Source organism: Chanodichthys erythropterus, chromosome 10 (genome assembly GCF_024489055.1).
Source record: "Chanodichthys erythropterus isolate Z2021 chromosome 10, ASM2448905v1, whole genome shotgun sequence".
NCBI lineage: Eukaryota > Metazoa > Chordata > Actinopteri > Cypriniformes > Xenocyprididae > Chanodichthys > Chanodichthys erythropterus.
The window spans coordinates 33,472,324-33,494,854 of record NC_090230.1 but is presented as its reverse complement, the minus strand read 5'-3'; the positions used below and the strand labels follow the sequence as shown (position 1 = coordinate 33,494,854).

Genomic DNA, 22,531 nt, shown 5'->3' with positions numbered 1-22,531 from the left:
ATACCGGCAAAAAGTTATTAAATGTTTTTTGATTTACCCAAACCATTATTGAATAATGCATTAATCAAATTGTTGGTTTGATGCCAAGTTTATTCTGCGTGTCATTGTCACCTCACACTGACCACACCATAATAATTTGATAACAGCGCTATCTATTGGTCAAAATTAATTAAATCATATTACTGGTAATTGTATTAACATTTTTTGAGCCATTTTGCATAAAATAATCTAAAAAAGATTTTAATTACTCATTGTTGAAGTTGGTCTGATGCTCCCAGCCACTCTTGCATGAGTTGCTGTGCCTTTTTGTGCTTGCTTGACCCCGATAATTGCTGCTTGCAGCTATATTCATTACTATCTTTATTATTTTATAGCCATATTGATATAAAATCAAAAAAAAGTGCAGCCATATGTTGATGAACCTGGAATGTTTTTTTTGTTGTTGTTGTTGTTGTTGTTGTTTTTCTTGTGCAGCCCATATCTAATTTTTGGTGTTAAGAACAGTTTTGGTAACAATTCTGGTGCTAAATCAAAATCACAATCACAAGTATTGATACAAAATCGTGGGGAAAAATATTGCAATATAATTGTACTGCACAACCTTATGGTGTCAAGACCACACTTCTCAAAGGTGTGTGTGTGAATGTGTGTACGAGGGATTGATTGTAGCGAGTGCGGGGCCTGATGTCATCTGTCAGCACCATAATGAAGTGCTGGCGACTCCACGCTGGGAGGATGAGCAAAAACAGATACCACAGCCCAGTGCTTCCTCCGCCCTTTCCCTCTCCCGCCTGCCATTTGTCTGTCTGTCCCCACCTCCTGCCACCTCCAGCTGCTGACAGCTCACCTCTCTAACTAGAAGATCTGATTGGTCCATTTCGTCCTGCTCTGCACATGTGAGCAACCTGCGGATGGCTTGAATGCTGCTTCACACGCATAATGTGGAATGTGATGGTCCGACGTCAGTCTGCAAATTTGACAGAAAGAGAGTGAAGCAGCTGTCTGACATTCAGAAATACACGGCCGCTATTCCCTTGCTGGCGCGGACCAGTGCTTTTAAAATGGAAATGTATTACTCACAACGTATCTGGCGATAGAGGACGAATTAAAAACCCCTGAAACTGAGAGGCCAAGAGTGATCGTTTCTCAGGCGTCTCGGCTGCGGGACAGTTTGGCACTTGCTGAGCACAGACTGACGTTGCACCTGTGAGCAGTTTACAGAGCTTTCCGCTGCTTGTGTTTTCTCATGTCTTGTGCCAGTCAGGCTTGTTAGAAATTCAGGATTGAAGGATTGGCTTCCTTTCAATTAATGAGTGTGAATTTGAATGGTGTGTTGGAAGTGAAATGTCGAAATGACAGGAAGAGGAATTTACTGAATTAAAGTGTTAAAGTGTCTTTGAATTACTTGTAACACAAGTAATGCATTCTAGGAAATAAGTTATTCTTCCACCCTGATTACAAAAGTGAATTTAGTGAATATGATTCAAATAATTAATAAATTAAAATAATGTCCCTTTTACAAGATGTAATATAAGTCTCTGGTGTCCGCAGGATGTGTCTGTGAAGTTTCAGCTCAAAATACCCCACAGATCATTTATTATAGCTTGACAAATTTGCCCCTGTTTGGGTGTGAGCAAAAACACACAGTTTTTGTGTGTGTCCCTTTAAATGCAAATGAGCTGCTGCTCCCCACCCCCTTTCCAGAAGAGGGCGGAGCTTTAACAGCTCACACTTCGGTTGCTCAACAACAACAAAACTGGAGAATCTCACACAGCCAAAATGAGGATTGTCCAATTGTTCATTGTTCAAACCAGAGTCGACACTGATGGAGAGACTCAGGAAGAAATTACAACTTTAAAGGCCTTTGCACACTGACTCTGACATGTTTTTTTTTTTTTGTATTCGTGATCCTAAAAATTAGTCACGCACAGAGACCTTGCACACTGAGTCCAATGCGTATTGATGAATCCATTGCGAAAAAAATCGCAAAACAATACAAAATTAAGTCTGCAAGCTGTGAGCATGATTTAGTTGTTCTCTCTTCTTAAAAAGAGGAAATATTGGGTCCATCCAATCCAAGATTGCACAGAGAGAAAGGAGAGTTCCACCTCATCAAGGAGCTGCGTGATTATCCCAAGCATTTCAAAGTTTACTTCAGGATGTCAGTGGCTCAGTTTGATGCTGGCACAATCTGACTTTATATTCTGTCGCTTTTTATTCCGCACGTTGTTTGTCATACAGTGCTACTGCTTTGTGCTGTAGGCAACGTGGATTAACTTGTCAGATGGCATTCTGGATTTTGGCGTTCGCGTACGGTGGCTATGAATTGTCAAAACGTCTCTCAAAATGCATGCCACGGATGCAAAAAACGTAAAAAATCGAACCTGATCCGGATATTTTTATGATGGATGAGAGTTTCGGAGGCAGTGTGTAAACATGATTGACACAACATGAGGTCGCATTTATTTTTTAACGTGCAAAAGTTTCAGATGTGAATTTCAGACTTAGTGTGCAAAGACCTTAAGAATGCATCTGGACATTTCTGAATGGTTAGTGGATACATTTATGTAGTTGCTGTGGAGTTGATTCAACTCATCGACTAGCATGGGCCATCATGTTAATCTTTTGTGCAAATCCAGTGTTGAACTGACCCTCATTTGGGAAGCATATATACGTAGATATATCTATTCTTCTATCTATCTATCTATCTATCTATCTATCTATCTATCTATCTATCTATCTATCTATCTATCTATCTATCTATCTATCTGTCTATCTGTCTGTCTGTCTGTCTGTCTGTCTGTCTGTCTGTCTGTCTGTCTGTCTGTCTGTCTGTCTGTCTGTCTGTCGTTTTATCCATCTATCGTTTTATCTATTGTATCATCCTGTCAGTGCCCATGTGGTCGTCTCATGAGAGCACTCAGAGGAAATGAAAATGGTATAACTTTCTTCTTTGTCTCTGAAACAAACTTCACCTTAATGAAGGTCTTAAGTAAGCTTTGTCGGCTTTTAATCACCCCACTATCATCTTGATAATGCACAGTCACGGCTGATGGGATCTGTGTGGCCATCTGCCCTGCGAGTGCGCCAGCTCCACTGGCCTGTCATCATCCATCTTTTATTTAAACACAGAGGATGCATAACAATTACATAATTGCACCTACATTCATGTCAATTAGTTCAAATAGAAATGCAAAACAAAAATGCTGTACAGAATTAAAACTGATGTTTCACACTTATCCAACATGTGTTCACTTTCAGGGGCCTGGGACACAATTTTAAGGGGAGACACTCCTTCCCTGACCCTAGGCTTTTCCATAGTAGACTTAAATGGGCCAAACTTGTCCTTGATGGCTTCTTAAGTAACTTGATATGCCATTAGCCACCGGATGCTAACAACTACCTTCGTATGACCTTCTCAAGTGAGGCAGATATGATGGCATGTGCTACCCTGACTGGCACAGTGGGCCTTCTCCCAAAATTCACAGCTCCGGAGCCTAGCCAAGACTAGACCCTATTTTTACAGTTCTGTCTGCTGGCATTCACAGTGAGTCTTGGCTTATCTTACTGACACAAAACTGAAGGTGTGGCGTTCCTTGATTGGCTAACACCAGTAGCGCTAAGCGTGTAATTGACTTCTGTTGGGTAGGAGTCAATTCTGTTTTGGGATAGACTGTCACCTTCCATTAACATTGAGTTTCGAGTGTCCTAAGAGGTTTTAAGATTTAAGCTTAGCTTAATATTATCTATTTAACTGCTTTGGCATTATTAGATGAGAACTGAATTGAGCTGGATAATGACACTAACTAGTGATGCACCCATCGTGATTTTTCATGGCCGATTCCAATTTTTTTTACAAGCAAATTGGCCGATTCTGATACCAATTGCTGAATTTTTTTTTTAAATCAGCAATTTATTTGCTCTAACAGGCAAACTGGCCTTAAACCAAAAATATCTGTAGCCATTAGAAATTCAGACAACCACTGCATTTAATCACAATCCAAACAAAGATGCTACACATGTATCATGAGAAGTTTGAATTAGATTATAATTTCAAGATTTAAAACTAAAACAGAATGGTGTGACTTTAGATTTGTGAAATGATGCTACATAAGACACCTGCACAAAACAAAAACGGCAGACGGACTGAATGAAAATGCAAATTCCCTCTCTGACAGTAGGTGGCACAGCGATTATAGTGCATCTTTGGGTATCTCTGTACACAAAGCAGTTCTGCACTTATAAACACTACTTTATAGAGGGTATGCATTGACGTCTCTGTCCCGCCGGAACACGCCCCCTCAGCCATACTGAGTGGCAAAAAGAACCTGCTGCATGACTAGATTTAATAGAGGAAACTGCGAGTAAAACAAATGATTATCAGTTCCCTAGTATTCCTTACAACTTAGCAAAGATCCAGTGATCCATGGATATTGACATGCAGCCAGGAATCATGTTTCCTGACATTTATATGTATCTGATTTCAATGCTGGGGAAATATATAAAGCAAATTTTATATATATCATCCAGTCCTGAAACTTGTATAGTTTTTGGCAGTTTTTATATAAAACATACAATTATGCAGAATATAAGATGTTAAAAATGTATTTGATTTGGAGTTGTCAATACAATATATAGGCTATGATTTTACCTCAAAATTCAACATATTGACACAAAATAATAACTGCAAAATCCACGTTTTGCTGCCTGGAGTCCAGTTTTTTTCTGTGAATTGCAGCGATCCATTTCCTTCTCTTTTCTGTAGCTTTCGGCAGTCTGTAAAAATAGACTTGACAAGAAATCTGAGGTATATCTGTACAGTCAAGTTTCCGAAGTTTGCACAGCTCTCTCCTGTTTAAGATGTTTTGTGTCAAAACTATCTGTACAGTCAATCGCACAGCTCTTTCCCAGTTTTAAATGTGTTTTGTGTGTTTTTCGTGGCATTCACGCTGAAAACCAATGCTGAAACTGATTGGGCATGACCACAATCACTCTAGCCGATGGTGACGTACTCTCTATACAGAGGTAAGAGGAAAAGAAGGTGTCATCGAAACTTTTCTGAAGACTGTCAGTTCCTTTCAGAGATGCATTCATATAAACCCCCACACCCAATTCAGTACGTATATTTTTATTCCTATATTTTGGGCATCGTGAACACTGAGTTTGCTGTGCCTGGTACAGTATTATCTGTGCTCTCATCTTTTATTATCTTTTATCTCACCTTTAACTTCAGCATCACCCGTCTCTGGCCTGTGTTAACGTCCTGTTTACAGACTTCGTAATACTTCCACACAAATTACATTTTGGCAAATGTTTGCAATGCAGTTTGTGTGCAATTCCGAAATAGAGATCAGCCAAGTTTGGAGCCAAAATCACCCAGTTACGATTTATACATTTCTAACACTAACTTTGCACTGACACAGTTATTGAACTGAATTCAGTGAATTGAATCAACTAACTTGAGCTGAATAATGACACTATTATCTTCTGTAGAGCTGCATATAGCTGAATTGATCCTGTTCCATAATCGATGAGGTTTACATTAACACTGTCATTTTCCTGTATATTAATGTGATGCTGCTTTGAAACAATCTGTATTGCATAAAGTGATATATAAATAAATGTGACTTGACTTCATTTTAATTCCGGTCCATTTTGGAAGTCTGTGAACCCTAATCCCTGACCTTTCCCTCCCTGCAGAAAAAGAGTCGTGAAGAGAGCGAAGGCGAGGGCAGTGGGGTAGAGATCCTGGAGAACCGACCCTACACAGACGGCCCCGGCGGCACTGGTCAATACACCCATAAGGTTTACCACATTGGCCAACACATCCCTAGCTGGTTCCGCTCTATCTTGCCAAAAGCTGCTCTTCGTGTGGAAGAGGAATCCTGGAACGCCTACCCATACACCCGTACACGGTGAGTGCCAGAGGTCCTAATAATAAAACCCTCTGGCTCTTTTTCAAGAGTACTCGAGATAAAAATCCAAAACAGCTTTGAATATTCAAGTCAGGCCTTGTCGTTCTGGTCTTAAAGTAAATGTGAAATCAAAATAAATCTGTGTTTACTTTTTTAAAGAGGCCATTTTGTGCTCTTTTTCAAAGTCGTGGTTTTGTTTTTGGGATCTACTAGCAGTGTTGGGGAAAGTTACTTTTAAAAGTAATGCATTACAATATTGCGTTACTCCCTAAAAAATAACAAATTGCGTTTTTTATAAAAAGTAATGCATTACATTACTTTTGTGTTACTTTTGCATTACATTACTTTTGTGTTACTTTTTCTCTCCTGGCTTGCTATTTTTGGCAAATGTTAAGACCCTTTCACACCAAAAGTGAAATGAATAAGCCTCAGGCTGAAGGAAATGAATATTTACACCTGTATAGTAGATGGCGCAGCTCAAACAAACCTTTCAGCTGTGCTGACATTCTGGATTAAGAAGAATAGTATACATTAGAAGGAAGTTCAACACTCTTATCTAAATCTAATCTAAAGTAATTTTTGCTTATTAGTATGGTTGAATTAGATCATTGAAGGTCAGCAGCAAAGACATTGGTTAATAAAGTGAGATTAAATTCATAAAGTATATTTGTGTAGTTTAATATAGTTAATTATTACAGGTTTGCATCAAATTCTTAGGTTGCATTTCACAGTTTTTATTCATTTTGAGGAATACTGAATTTCCGTGCAAGTGAGATGAATAAATGCATGTTTAGTCTAGAACTACAATAACCATCATGTTCACACAGCGCACACAACACCTCTGACTTTTATTTCTCTCAACACAGGGGCAGAAGAGCTTTCAGTCAGTAAATGTGAAAAAGTAACTTAGATATTTTGTTGTAAATTGAAAAAAGTAATATGTTACTTTACTAGTTACTTGAAAAAGTAATCGGATTACGTTTCTCAAGTTACTTGTAATGCATTAACCCCAACACTGTCTATTAGAACAGGTTTTCATGCTTGAATGTTTAAAAAACAAGTAGTATTTTTTTAAAGCATTGTTCCCATATTTGGCATTTTTGCAGCACCACTCTGTCATTAACACTCTATTTAATTACAGTCTCTATGAAGCTCCTCTTTCCAAAAAGCGCATGTTCGAGCGTGTTTGGTAAAAATGTCCCGCCCTTTACCATAACCACAAGTTTTAACTCACTACGAATGCAACTCAACCAGGCCTTGCCCCTTTTTTTGCGTATGCCTTGTGCAGAAATTATTTAAATTAGGATTATTGTGACGTGTTTGTTGCCAGAAGAAAACTCAAGACTACAATGGAAGCTTTTCAGGGAGTTCAGTAACAGTGACACTGATATAGAGAAAAACTCCCGCTGGAGGGAATTTGTGCTTTGTAACTTTGCGGACCTTTTTCATGCTCAAAAAGCAGCACTACACACTAAAGAAAGTTGAAAATGTAAAAAAGCGATACATTTCCACTGCAATAAACATGTATCTGTTACCTAATGAAGGGGTCATGGTAGATATAGACAATGCCTGTGTGAAGAGGGGATAAGCTTGCATGAATCTATGCGGTAATGCATGACACTGATATGATGAAATGACATCGGAGTTAATTTCTTCCCGCCTGTCTTGCAGCTACACGTGTCCTTTCGTCGAAAAGTTTTCCATCGATATTGAGACGTACTACAAGCCGGACACGGGTAACCAGAATGACGTCTTCAGCATGTCCTCGGCCGAAAAGAGACAGCGGGATATAGGTAAACTTTCTTTATTTTCATTCAGCATGCTTGATGCATATATTAAATTGAAGCTTTTAACAGTTTTTGAAGTGCAAAATCACAACTGACCATTTAGAACAATTACATTTACAAGAGGTCCAGTCATTAGCATGCTTTTTACCATGTGAGCACTGCTTGCTTCTGACACCAGTCTCAAGCAATCCAGCAGGAAGAGCTCTGGAGTCATGCCTCAGTGTTTAAGATGCAGACAGCGTGCCGCTTCATTGACACAGTACCATGCTGCTGCTGGGTAACGTGCCGCTGCACGAGATCCCCGTTGCACTCTGGGACAGGTACTGGAGGCTTTCTTAGCTGAGCATAGACAGACGCAGACACTGCAGGGGGAAGCGCCCTGTGAATGCTGTTACATAACTCCATTCCTGACTGAAAACATGCACCTTTGTCAGTGTGCTGTGGAGACACCTAGAGGCTGTCTGCCAACACGGCAGTCTGGAAACAGGAAACAACTCAAGATCAGCAACCAATCTGTACTTTGCAACTGTGAATAATTGAAGACCTACAATGTTAGGTTAAAACATGAAAGATTAGAGATCTGAATTAAGAGTTGTTCTTTGAGAAAAAGCAAGTGAATAAACAAAGAACGGTAAAAATCATAAGAAAACTAATGTGTGTGTGTGTGTATACATTTATATGTATATATTGCATAAAAAAAAACATTGCTATTTTTAGTAATACATATTCGGTAACACTTTATTTTCGGGTTCAATTCTCACTTTTAACTAGTTGTTTATTAGCATGCATATTACTAGGATGTTGGCTTTTTATTAGTACTTTTATTCTGCATGACCTTATTCTACATCCCTTAATCCTACCCAATACCTACATTTAAATGCTACAAAAACTACCTTACTAACTATTAATAAGCAGAAAATTAGTAGTTAAGGTAAAGCAGAAGTTGGAGTTAATAGTGAATGTGTTCCCTATACTGAAGTGTTACCACAAATTCATTTTTCTAAACAAAGTTCCATATATGGACATGAAAAAAGTAATGACCTTTTATAATGGAGCAAGCTGATTCCTAATGCTAAATAAGACTTTATGACACATAAGACAAACAGATAAACCAGGTTTTTACAGCCTCAGACAACTCAAGGTCCATGTTATTACCTTTCAGAAGGTTCAATAAAATCTCAGTGATTAACTGATTTGGTTTGCATTAATGGATTCAATATGAACCACCGTTCACCATTTGTGCCTTGTTCACCCCCACAAAAAAAAAAAAAAATGCAATCGCTAATAAAAGCAATTGTCTTTCACAGATCCTATCGATATTGTGAACGATTTCATTGCCCCTCATGAGTACCTAGTTGAGGAGGACCCTAAACTCTACAAGTCGAATAAAACCCAGCGGGGCCCCCTGTCTGATGACTGGATCACAGAAATCAACAACAACCCAGGCAAAATGCCTGTCATGTGTGCTTACAAGTTGTGTAAAGTGGAGTTTCGATACTGGGGCATGCAGTCCAAGATTGAGCGGTTCATTCATGATGTGGGTAAGTGTTTGGAAATGTTCAGACACCTTCTTGGGATTCTGGGTAACATATAAGCAATATCACACTCATAGCCGTGCAATATGCCTTTATATCAGCATGGCTGTGATTCGGCCGTAGGTAATCACAGCGTGCTGATATACAGCCATATAGCATAGCTACTCGTGTGATATTGCTTTTATACAACAGTTCAATGGCACGAGTGTGTAAATAAATAAGAAATAACAACAGAGTGTCTTTAAAACCCTCTTGTTCAGAACTACTTCCTTCTGCCACGGATTCAAATCTCAAGCTGACAGTTTGACCAAGGCTCTGTTACTAGTTCTAAAATGTCACTTTAGAACTAGTAACGATGGAATGTTGAGTCCCTCCATTGAAAATCATTGTATTTTGTACAGTATTATAGAGAGAGAGAAAGATTGCCTTAGCGAGCATTACCTGTGTCTGATATAACATTCATTCTTCAGGCTGATATTCATAATATTATGTACATTATAAAAATCCATTTGAATGTCCGCTGAGGAAAGCAATATTTTGTCTTTTTTTACAGTTAAGGGAATTTTCCATAACAGCACTTGTTTACAAAAGTCTGTTTCAATTTAAAAGTCTTGTGCAACTATGTATTAATGTAACTTTCACTTAATCTACAGTATATTACACACTAATGGACCCTTTCTCAATACCAAATACAATATATTATTTATATAAAATAATATTTATTGAGCAGCAATATTTAAATTAACAACAATAGCCATTATAAATGACAATAGGAAACAAACACAATAGTACAATTCAGTCAGACATACAAAAGCAGTGCTCTACAGGATGTAAGTTAAGTATAGCCTTAATATTAAAGGGTTAGTTCACCCAAAAATGAAAATTGTCATTGAATTATGTCATTGAAAATGTATGTACGGTATACTGTCCATGCCCAGAAATGTAATAAACATGGAAAAGATTCCGGAGAGAAGACAATGCTGAATAAAGTTGTACTTTTTGGACCAAAATGGATTTTTGATGCTTCAACAAATTCTAACTGACCCTCTGATGTCACATGGACTACTTTCTGGACATGGACAGTATACCGTACATACATTTTCAATGGAGGGACAAAAAGCTCTCAGACTAAATCTAAAATATCTTAAACTGTGTTTCGAAGATGAACGGGTGTGGAACGACATGAGGATGAGTCATTAATGACATAATTTTCATTTTTGGGACTAACCCTTTAAATGAATAAATTTAACATAGCCCAATCGATTTGCTCAGGAACAAGTAATAGATTAATAAGACCAAAGATTGCCTGTTTTATGTACCCAAAATGAATTATATTTCATGTTTATCTCCAAAGCACTGGAGAGATGAAACTGTTCTCAGCGGGTACACGAGCACTAAATGGCCGCTGATGGCCTGGAGCTCGTATCTTCGCAAACGTTTAAACAAATTGTAAAATAGGCGCTATAATAAAAATCTAAACGACTACATTCTCACCTTAAAAAAAAAAAAAAAAAAAAGCTCTTAAAACTACAGTTCGTTGTACAAGTGTAGTATTTTTAAAATATATGGTGGATTTGCCCAGTCACCATGACAGTCGCTTTAAATGAAGTGATACAAACGGTGAAAAGGTAGGAGTGCTGTTATCACTAGAATATCGCACAGCTCTCAGCCAATCAGATTCCAAGATAGACATAGGATGGCTTGAGGGTGAGTAAATCATGGGATAATTTTCATTTTTGGGTGAACTATTTCTTTAAGCAATGTTTTTATATATATATAATATATAAATCCAGTGAATTTATTATCACCTTGATGCCAGTACCAGTCAGTGGTATCCTCTACCATATGTCCACTGTTATTAGTGCTGAGAGGACAATTGTCTCTCCAATAGTTCTATATGAGTCAGCTGATCCATCTGTTGCATATGTGTGTGAATTGATGCTTGTTAACATCCTGTTATCGTTGTGCGTGGGTGGGCAGCAGGTGTCAAGCATTTTGTCAGGAAAAAAGCCCTTAATCATTAACCTGCACTTAATGAAAACGAGATTGATGCAGTGAAAATCTACGATTGGAGAACCACCTCCTCCTGACTACATCAGGGCAGAATTAATTTCCTTTCCATTGGCCGTCCGCTTGCCGCTCAATCTTTTTTATTACTTCGATATCGGCTTGTTTATTGGCTCCTTTCTCTGATAATTTGCAAGCGGACTGTTGTTGTTCCTCATCTGCGAAAGTCTTTAACTTCTTGGGCTGATTTCCTTTTATTTTTATCAATTTTTCCTCTCGATGTTTCCTGGCCGCTGTGAAAACAATTTTGTTTGCACGTCTCTTCATTACTAAGTACAATTATCTGAAAGGCTGGTTAACTGCTTCTTTCACACATCTTAATCAATTGAGGAAATCGCACAAGGAAATGAGCCAAACCACACCTCGACCCCCAAATGTTGAGCGATCTCATATGCAAACTCATCAGTCTAAAACTAAATCTATTAAAAAAAAAACAACAACATTTTTATTACTTGGAATAAAATGAACATAACCTGATCTAAAAAGTAACTAAAACTTCATGAACTAAAACTAAACATTTAAATTGAATCAAAACTATATAGACACTGAAAAATTAGAAAAAAAAAACAACAAAAAATTACTGAATTAGTAAAACTTAAACGCATAAGTTTAACATGGTTGATAGCAGTATCGAGAAATGTTACTTTTAAAAGTTTTTCTTATTATGTTGCTTTGTCACTTTTTGTGTAAAGTAATGTTACATTTTCTAACCATCTTGTCTGAGGCTCTTTCTTCCACAACAGAAGTGCTTTGCTTGACTCACAGGCCTAGCAACTGTCCAGAACACCCTAAGACATTTAAATGCATTAAAAACATTTCAGAACACCTTATCAACTGCAAAGCATTGAGATGCTGACTTATGCATGGGAAACTGTACTCTCATTATCTTCAGAAGATATAATCTACTGTGAACATTTATTTTTCCCCACAAACTAGTTTGCATGCAGTGACTATGGAAACAATTTGCCTGTGCTAACTTAAGAATTAATCTCACAACATCTTCCCATCAGGGCTGAGGAAGGTGATGGTACGCGCTCATCGACAAGCCTGGTGTTGGCAGGATGAGTGGTACGGTCTGACCATGGAGGACATCCGACAACTGGAGCTGGAGACTCAGCTGGCCCTGGCGCAGAAGATGGCACAATACAGCTGCAACGAGGAGGGTGGCGAGAACAACGGCGCCGTCACCAGCCCCGAGAAAGAGCTCGAAGGCAAGGAGGCCGTCAGCTCCAACGAAGCGGATGGTACGGCGAGGACCATGGGGGACACACTGCAGGCACGAGGAGAGCTGACCAAGCAGTGGTCTACCTCTTCCAGGTCCTCACGTTCCTCCAAAAGGGGTGGTAAGCTCATATCGTCTTTCATGTGAAATTGACCAAAATAGAATAGACTGCTTTGTTGGCCTGGAACAACTATATTTTGAGGGGAATTATTGGTTCATGTCTTACTTACTGATGACCAGTTGCTTTTTTTTCACATGGAGTTATATTAATAAAAAATCTGCTCTGTTTACACAGTACAGTCCAAAAGTTTGGAACCACTAAGATTTTTTATGTTTTTAAAAGAAGTTTCATCTGCTCACCAAGGCTACATTTATTTAATTAAAAATACAGTAAAAACAGTAGTATTGTGAAATATTATTACAATTTAAAATTAACTGTTTTCTATTTGAATATATTTCACAAAGTAATTTATTCCTGTGATGCAAAGCTGAATTTTCAGCATCATTACTCCAGTCTTCAGTGTCACATGATCCTTCAGAAGTCATTATTATATGCTGATCTGCTGCTCAAGAAACATTTATTGTTTACAATTGTACAAAATATTTGTGTACAATATTTTTTTCAGGATTTGATGAATAGAAAGTTTATCTGAAATCTAATCTTTTTTAACATTATACATTTCTTTACTGCCACTTTTGATTGATTTAATGCATCCTTGCTGAATAAAAGTATTCATTTCTTTAATTTCTTTAAAAAAAAATAAAAATAAAAATTCTTACTGACCCCAAACTTTTGAACGTTAGTGTATAATGCTACAGAAGCTTTGTATTTCAGATAAATGCTGTTCTTTTGAACTTTCTATTCATCAAGGAATCCTGGGAAAAAAAAAGTTTTCAACATTGAAAATAATCATAAATGTTAATTGAGCAGCAAATCAGCATATTAGAATGATTTCTGAAGGATCATGTGACACTGAAGACTGGAGTAACGATGCTGAAAATTCAGCTTTGCATCACAGGAATAAATTACTTTGCCAAATATATTTAAATAGTACACAGTTATTTTAAATTGTAATAATATTTCACAATATTACTGTTTTTACTGTATTTTTAATTAAATAAATGTCGCCTTGGTGAGCAGACGAAACTTCTTTTGAAAAACATTAAAAATCTTAGAGGTTCCAAACTTTTGGACTGTACTGTATACCTGTACTTTGAAAATGCACGGTTATCACGAGCCATTAGGATTAAGCTATTAAGCTCAGCTTAAAGGAATAGTTCACCCAAAAATGAAAATTCTGTCATCATTTACTTACCCTCATGTCGTTCCAAACCTGTAAGACTTTCGTTCATCTTCGGAACAAAAATTATGATCTTTTTAATAAAATCTGAGCCAGTTCTGCACTGGTTTAGTCCAAATTTTCTGAGACACAAACACTTTATATGATGAACTGATTTAATTTAGGGTTTTATTAACATATAAACATTGATCAGTGAACATAAATAGAAGCTCAACTGAACCTGCTTGATGTGCGAAAATAAACCTCATTGGTTCTTGCTGAAGCTCAAACGTGCTGCGTAACACAAGAATGAACCTCAATTGTTCTTGCATGTCAAACAAACATGCTTGAGTCTTCATTTATCATAACTGATGTGCGCGTCTATGTTTATGTGTTAATAAAAGCCTAAATTCAATCTGTTCATTATATAATCACAGTGCTTCCCACAGGTTTGAAATATACTTGCGGTGGTAGCCGGGCGAAAAATCCTCCTATTACCAAAATGGTCACACAAAAATGGTCTACTACATGTGACAAACAAATAATGTGTGATTTTTAACATTATTTTTATTTATTGAGTTTAATTTTAATGACATAACATATTACATTTAATTACATACTAATATTATGCATTATTATGCGTAGTAAATTATGCAAAATTACAGCATTTAAATGGTTCTCCTTTTCCTATGTTCTCTTTGCTGTCATATAGTGTCTCTCTCAGTGAATGGGACACAGATTTTACTAGTAAAATTTATATAATGAATAATATATGTGTCAAATAATGTTCTTAGTCTTTTCTTCCTGTGGGGGAGACTACAATAATTTACTATGAATTACATGGAAATCAAATTAAATACAATTTACCAAAATACCAATAATGCCCAAAAGAAAAAAACTTAACGTTTGACTTTTTTAATTATAAACAAGCCCGAAATACACCGGGACTCTTATTTTGAAATGTCTGTACTGCAGACTGATCCTTCAGATTCTAATGCTGCGTTCCAAGCAGGTTTTTGAGCCCTTAAGTCACAATTTCAAATCGCGACTCACGACTTTGTAGCGTTCCAGGAAAGTCACGCCAAACTGCGTAAAAGTGTAAACAAACCAACATGGCGGACCGTACGGGGCTTATGCTCATTAATTATTTCTGTTGCCAAACGTGCTTACTCCTTGCTTATTTGAGGGAAACAGAGGAGGAAAACGGCACATAAGGCAAGAGAAGCTGTTATACCTTTTATTTTGCCGTGTACTTGCATAAACACGGCATCCGTAGGGGCTGCCATTGTTGTTTCGCGGGCTATGTGACGTCAGAATTCGTAACTGGGAGTACATTGATCTAGTACGAGTTCAGGGGAGGGAAGTCACGGCTTTGACTGCTGTTCCAGTGCACTTTCACGGGTAGAAGGTTGGAAAAACACGGGTTACGGGTTGCCTGGAACGCGGCATTACAGTCGTCTAAAACATGTTATATAAAGACCATTGTAATAATTCATCAACTTGAGTTCATTAGCAATCGCTTGGCATAAATCTGTGCTTTTCATTGATTGAGAATCACTTTAAGCAGTCTGAAGCGCTGTTGCATGTGCTTGTAAAACACGCAACAGCGCCCTCTTGTGACTTTGCAAAATGCAGCGCCTGTGGGAATGTTTGCGGGAGTAAACAGTTCTGATGCACACAACGCGACTAGTTATTCGATCGCGGATGGCTTTATTATCTTAGGCGGATATAAAAGCATAAGAGGATAAAAATAATAAAGGCAAAAGGTGTCTCCAAATATACTTGGGCGGCCGTTATTATACGTGGGCGGACCGCCCAAGTAAAGTCTATGTGTGGGAAGCACTGAATCAGGTGTTTATTTTCAGGGTAATGTATCATATTAAGCATTGAAACATAGAACTAACATGATTTATTATTTATCTTTAATGTATCGTGTGTGCAGGAAGCCCTTCACGCCACAGCATTTCTGAATGGCGCATGCAGAGCATCGCCAGAGACTCGGAGGACAGCACAGACGATGAGTTCTTTGATGCTCACGGTAATGCAGGTTTGATCCTCCGTTTAAAAGGTGCTCTTGACAATCTGTTATTTACTAAAATATGAATCCTTGTTCCTCAGAGGACTTCTCAGACAACGAGGAGATCTTTCCCAAGGAGATCACCAAGTGGAGCTCCAATGATCTGATGGATAAAATCGAGACAGCGGAGTCAGAGGAAGCTCAGGGTATGCGAGGGATTATCTTCACCCATCTGACACGCTCTAGGATTGCAGGGGGTATTGCAGGCGGGTGATGCAAAGCATTTTTTCCAATGCTTTGGTTTTGTAATGCATAAGCCGAGCCCACTGGAAGGAGTTTTTTCCATTCATCCTTCAAATACGGAGATTTTCACATCTTTAATAGGATTAGCTGTAAAGGAGCCCCATTGACTCTGAGGAGGTTAGGGTCTGTGTCAAACAGTGTGAGATTATGGAACACTAATTACACAGAATTCCTTGCTGTTTGCGAGACGGATCTCTCTGCTCGCTGGACTCGCGGGCCGTGGAGGTTTTTACACTTAGGAAAGCCATGTTCAAATGAAAATCTAACACTAGGTGCCCTGTCACATGCAAGTGTTTTTTGCTAGTTTCAGCCCAACACAGTTATCATTTTCACAGTCCAGCGCCCACGTTGTTTAAATAGCAAATGCACTCACGTCCATCTGCTCACCCATGGGTTTGCTGGTCTGAAAACAAAGTGTGTTCAGGCACATTGTTGGCGTGTTGCTATTTTGAGACAACTGAAAACAACTGCGCCATTGACCAACAAAAACCTGGTCTGAAGTCAATAGCGCAGTTTTTTTTTTGTTGTTGTTGTTGTTGTTATTATTTAAAGACCGTGTTAGTAATATGTGCCTATAGGCGGGTGTACAACGCACGTACACTCTGCTTATTACACACACAGGGGCGCGCAGCAGCACACAAACATGCCAGATATTAAAAATAAAATAAAAATACAACGCTATAACCTTCCACCATGTAAGTAGCTTATTTAGTTATGTAGTTAATGCTGTCACGTAACATCTGCTTCAAAGATAAAATTAAATTAATTGCAAATAACAACATTGAAATAAAAATGTAATGACTGTACAAACGTTCGTGAATCTAAATAATTAGGAATCATGTAAAAAAAAAAAAAGTGCACATTTAATTTATGTATTATAACATTTATGTCGTTCTGTCATTTTATTCGCTTGGCTGTTTCATTATAAAAGTCCAGAAATTCGTCAAGGTGTCTTTTCTAATTATATGATGTCATTACGTTGCTGTGTTGCCACCAGCCAATCGCTGCATTGCTGACCATGGTTTCGAGGAACACAAGAACGAGCAGTAATCTCAGACAACTTAATCCTGATATTTTAATCCAATCCACAAATTCGTTTGAAGAACCAAATTAGCCAGAGATCAGTTATTACGATTAGAAGATCTAGCATCTGTCAAATCATCTCAGATGTATTAAGCGAGGTACGAAGGTGGCTTTTAAAGGGAATGGGAGATGACACTCTGATTGGTTTATAGCATGTTACGCCCAAAACACACCCATGACTCATTAAGAGACTAGGTAAAACCTATGTAGACCATGCGCCTGGGGCGCCGATAACTTTTTCTGTCGTTAAACAAGCAAAAGTGGATTCGGACACGTCCGAAGTGCACCTGCTCCATATGCTTCAGATTATGTACTTAGATCATTAAAATAGGGCCCTAAGTTTTCTTTCATTATTAACAATAATAATAATAATATATTTCTAAAATAATTCTATTAATCATATGCAAATATATTTGATATTATTGATGATAATAATAAATTGATTAATTTATATAATTTAATACTATATATGAATTAGTATTCATTTAATATTAATGATTAAGTTTAATGTCATTAATATTAATATGTTAAGTAATAAATTACTTAATAATATATATTTTATACTTGTATATTAATATTAATTAAATTTTATTTATATATATATATATATATATAATTTTATTTATTTATTTATTTTTATTATTCACAATTTAGTAGTTTATTAATATTAATAATTATTTGTTGTTTTTCCTTTTCCATCAATGCAGATTAGTTTCAGAAAGAATTATGATACATATGTGAATATGTTTTTTCTTGCATTAAGTGCATTCATTTTATGTTTCTAGGTGACTTGTATCAAGAATCTGGGACTGCCAACGCAGAGCGACTCAATGAGGTAATGTCTACTACAATTGTGCATTTTCACAGAATGCTTTTCCATTAACATTAATGGAAATATAATTCAACTTAAACATTACATAATGCATATTTATGCAGCAGCGCTCTTGGTGTCGTATTATTAATGCAACTGCATCAGTGAAAGATGCATTGATCTACTTGTGCTAATGGAGCAAAAATTCAGCAATGGTCACGCTTTGTTTATGCTGACGTAAAAAGAGGGGGGGGAAAGCATTAAAGCTTCTCTGAGGGTATGTTATGCAACAGCTCTTTCAGTTAGTATCAGTGCTACACTATCACTGAGCAATCCCAATGACCTTTCACGAAATGAAACGGCGTCACTGCAAAGGTTGGCTCAGTATATAGTCATAAGGTCAAGTTCTCATAGTGTGAAGGGTTTCATGGGGACGTGTCGTGGAAGAGCACGATCAGGGCTTTTTTGGGATGATCTCAGTGCTCTTTAACTCTGGTCCGCAGAGACCCAGGTCCATGCGGCACTCCACGGTCCGTAGGCGTCGGCGTACATCACGCAGACGCCCAGCTGTGAGTCACAGCGACACCCGTCTGTTTAGATCCAGTAGAAATGTAGATCTTGTCAAGAGTTATGTAGAGTCAAAGGTGTTTTCCTGTGTTGTTGCAGTTATTCATACAGATCGTATTGTGTTTGTGTAGAGTTTAGCTGATCTCAGATGTAGTATTTTGTAAAGTGGACACACGATAGAGATGTAGACAAGTAGTTCTTCTTTTACCATGGAATAATCTTCATTAATCGGACAACAGTGATGCCCACTTTGTCTTTGTTTCTGGAAGTGTCTTTCCCATTCGTTTAGTCCTGAGGAATGTTCTTCTTAAAAACAAAAAACAAAGGTAGCACTTTATTTTAAGGTGACATAGTTACACATTACTACATGTACTTACTATAGTAATAACAGTGCATAATTACAAGTATCTAACCCTAAACCAATCCCTAACCCTAACCGTAACTCTATAGTAGGTACTATAGATGTATATATAGATGTATTACTTAGTACTTATTTGAGTAAGTACATTGTAACTACATCACCTTAAAATAAAGTGTACCAAAACAGAACAAATCAAGACACATTTGAAAGATTATAGCCTAAATGGGATTTTTTTTTAATCTGATCACAATTATTTGAAATAATGATAACCAGAAACATTTGTTATAAATATATATGAATTTTAGTGTGTGTATATATATTTATAACAATACATATCATTTAGCAGTTTGTGAATGTATTGTAGTCTAACTGCATTATTCATTAGTTTCACATTTTTCCATTATAGTCATTAGTATTTAAATAATAATAATAATAATAGGTTTCTAACATAACTATATTATTTAATCATATATATTTGATGTATAAAACCTTAATTGTATTTTATTAATAATAATAATAATAATAAACACATTTAAATGAATTTATCAGTATTTCGCATAATATTCAAATTAATAATTTATTAATTTATATTTATAAAGATTTTATTAATTTATTGAAATTATTTCAATAAATTATTATTAGAGTATTTAAAAATAAAAAACTGAATTATAAAAAATAATGTAATTCTTCTTTTTCTTTGTCTTCGTTGTGTTCTTTTTATTAGTATATTATTATTAAAAAGAAGAATATGATTTAACAACAATGTAAAGATTCATGCCATTCTAACCTTAAAAATCTAACTAGCATGAACAAATAGGATATTTAAATCAACCATGCATAATTTTTTTTGTGTGATATTGAGCATAATCATAATTGTTTGTATGACAATGAAGTCAGCCAAAATTTCATAATCGACATAATGACAGCTGTAGAAAAAGACTGTACTTATGAGTGTGAATGAACTGCTCTCTCCTCATAAACCAGCAGTGATGTTATGTTTTTTATGAATTTCCTTATCAGAATATATTTTACATCAGATATATTGAATAATATTAAATGATATATTAGAAATCACCACTGCTATATTTTATTCTCTAACACTACAACACCTCCACGTTATCTAATGCAATATAGGTTGCTAATTTTAGCTGAGGTCATCTGAGTAGCCACACATGTGACATGGTTTCTACAGAAGCATATGTCTGCATATCTCATGGTAGTCCTGTCTTGAAAGATTTGTGTTTTCTGTCTATGGAGATTTTGAATGGGATATGTACTTCTGGAAGACTGCTGTTGCGCTCTGTAGCGTGTTGTTCATTAGTAAGTCGTCCTCTTTCACAATAGCATGTTGTCACGAGTGTGTGTGGATGTTTTAAATGAACCGAATGCAGCTGTAGAAACAGCCGTCCAAATGTGTCCCTCAGGACTGTTCCTCACAGCAGTGCTTACAGCCGTCCAAGATCCACGTCCTCCTCCTGGTCCTGCATGGCGGCAACATCCTGGATACGGGCAGCGGAGACCAGAACAGCAAGCAGGGGGACGTCAACACCATCAGCAGTGCGTTTGATGCTGTGATGCGGGTTCATTACCCAGCTGCATTGGGACGCATCGCCATCCGCCTGGTCCCGTGTCCGGCCGTGTGCGTGGAGGCCTTCTCTCTGGTGTCAAAGTGAGTGTAAAACACACACACTCAATCCATTCAGGACACTAAACATGACATCTGGTAGTCAGGAGGTACTGTTGGGGAGTAGCTAACTTTAAACTAGCAACAATTCCAACTGTTTTACCTTCTAGCACTATGACATTTATTGCTTAATGTTTCCAGAAAGTCCCTGCATTCAAATAAAGAGATGTTACGTCGCTGTTGATATTGATTCGTTCTTTGTAATTTTGAAAACGCATTGCGGGATACAGTTCTGGGGTCTCATTTATAAAGCGTGCGTACGCACAAAACGGGGCTGGAAGCGTGCGTACGCCAGTTCCCGCGCAAAAGTTGTGATCTATAAAAACAAACTTGACGGGAGAATGTGCGCACCTTTAAGCAAACTTTGATATGAATTGAGATAGTAGATGTGCTACTTTCGATCACTTTTCCAGTGAGCGCTGAGAGCACAATAATTCCTCTTTAAACTAAACTGCAGATGTTATGACAAAATATTTTTTCGAGAATGACGATCAGTGATGCACACTTAACTTAGATATTATGGAAGACACTGCTGGATTCGGTGGTCGAACGGTCCTTTGTCCAGTTTGAATAGGTCCAATAATATCTTACTGTACAACCACAGCTGCATGTCATCTTCAAACAATTACCATTTGAAGGATGTATTTTGAGGAAAACGGTAAGATTTGCATGTTTTCTTTTTAAAATACTTTGTCAGTGACGCGCAGAGTCAGATAACTGTAATTTATTTACACTGCAATAAATAAGTAGTCCGATCTGTTTCCACTAAAAATAGCCTATAAACTTCCTAAAAGATATTCACCTCATCAGCAAAACTGCATAAATTTGATTTGAATTGTTTAAAACTATTAAAATACTATCTGGCCAGTGGAAATGAATGAATCAACTCTATCCTAAAACCTTTATCTGAAGTATTTTATACAATTTTGTTTTTATGGATATTTTGATATATTTATTCTAAAACATAAAGAGGATATTGGATGGTGTTTATCAATATAATGTGTGGCACAAATGGCATTTATAGTCCATATCTAATATTTTCCAATGTGTTGTACCTTTGAGGGTTTTAACCATGGTGTCACGTGGTTGGGAATGTGTATGGAAATATGCAGATGAGGTTATGCATAGTAAAACTAGGCGTCGTAAGCTCCATTTATGGTTATTTCGGGGAGGAGACAGGGTGGAGATGCACGTACGCACAATCTTCCGCTGACTGGGATTTATAAAGGGATTTGTGCGCCGGTTCTGGCGTACGCATAGTTTTATAAATCTGATTTTTTTTTTTGTGCGTACGCAGAATCTATCTTTTGCGCGTACGTACACTTTTAGTAGGGATCCTACGCACAGTTTTATAAATGAGACCCCAGAGCTGTGTGCTCTGGTTGTAAACGGCACATTTTGGCAAATGTAGCAGGTCAACCGAGTATTGCATGCATAATGCAGAAAGACTGGTATGGTAGTATGCCACTCTGCGTGCTAATTCAATACATAAAACTGCTTCTCGCTGGTAATAACCCAGCATGCTCTCTGTTCTTGCGTCCTTGACACAGTTTGAGTCCCTACAGCTATGACGAAGGCTGCCTCTCCAACAGTCAGGATCACATCCCTCTGGCCGCCCTCCCCCTATTGGCCACCTCTGCACCACAGTACCAGGACGCCGTGGCAACGGTCATAGTGCGAGCCAATCAGGTCTATGGTGACTTCATCAAATCCCTGGAGGGGGCCACTTTCACTGGCCAAGTCAGTGGTTTGGGTTTTTCTCTATGTAATTATTTACTGATTTGAGCAATGGAAAAATATGGAGTCAAATGAATGCCTTAAAGTTTTGCACAAAAATAAAGTTTTGCAAAACACAAAACAGAATTGAGCAATAAAAAAATGTTTTGCAAACAAAAATAA

General features: G+C 37.3%; 1 protein-coding gene across 13 annotated transcripts in view; it reads left to right on the top strand.

Annotated features, from left to right (window-relative positions):
• The window catches only part of LOC137028521 (membrane-associated phosphatidylinositol transfer protein 2), an 84,453-nt gene that overhangs the window by 35,553 nt on the left and 26,369 nt on the right, over nt 1-22,531 (top strand). For 11 of the 13 annotated variants that reach the window (XM_067397392.1, XM_067397388.1, XM_067397394.1 and 8 more), the window contains 9 exons: nt 5,701-5,915; nt 7,587-7,708; nt 9,010-9,243; nt 12,315-12,647; nt 15,749-15,844; nt 15,925-16,029; nt 17,995-18,044; nt 20,373-20,617; nt 22,183-22,372. In XM_067397392.1, coding sequence (XP_067253493.1) covers nt 5,701-5,915; nt 7,587-7,708; nt 9,010-9,243; nt 12,315-12,647; nt 15,749-15,844; nt 15,925-16,029; nt 17,995-18,044; nt 20,373-20,617; nt 22,183-22,372 — 1,590 coding nt within the window. Of the gene's footprint in view, nt 1-5,700; nt 5,916-7,586; nt 7,709-9,009; nt 9,244-12,314; nt 12,648-15,748; nt 15,845-15,924; nt 16,030-17,994; nt 18,045-20,372; nt 20,618-22,182; nt 22,373-22,531 lie in introns of those variants that run through there. The other 2 variants (XM_067397398.1, XM_067397401.1) reach the window with 2 other exon arrangements.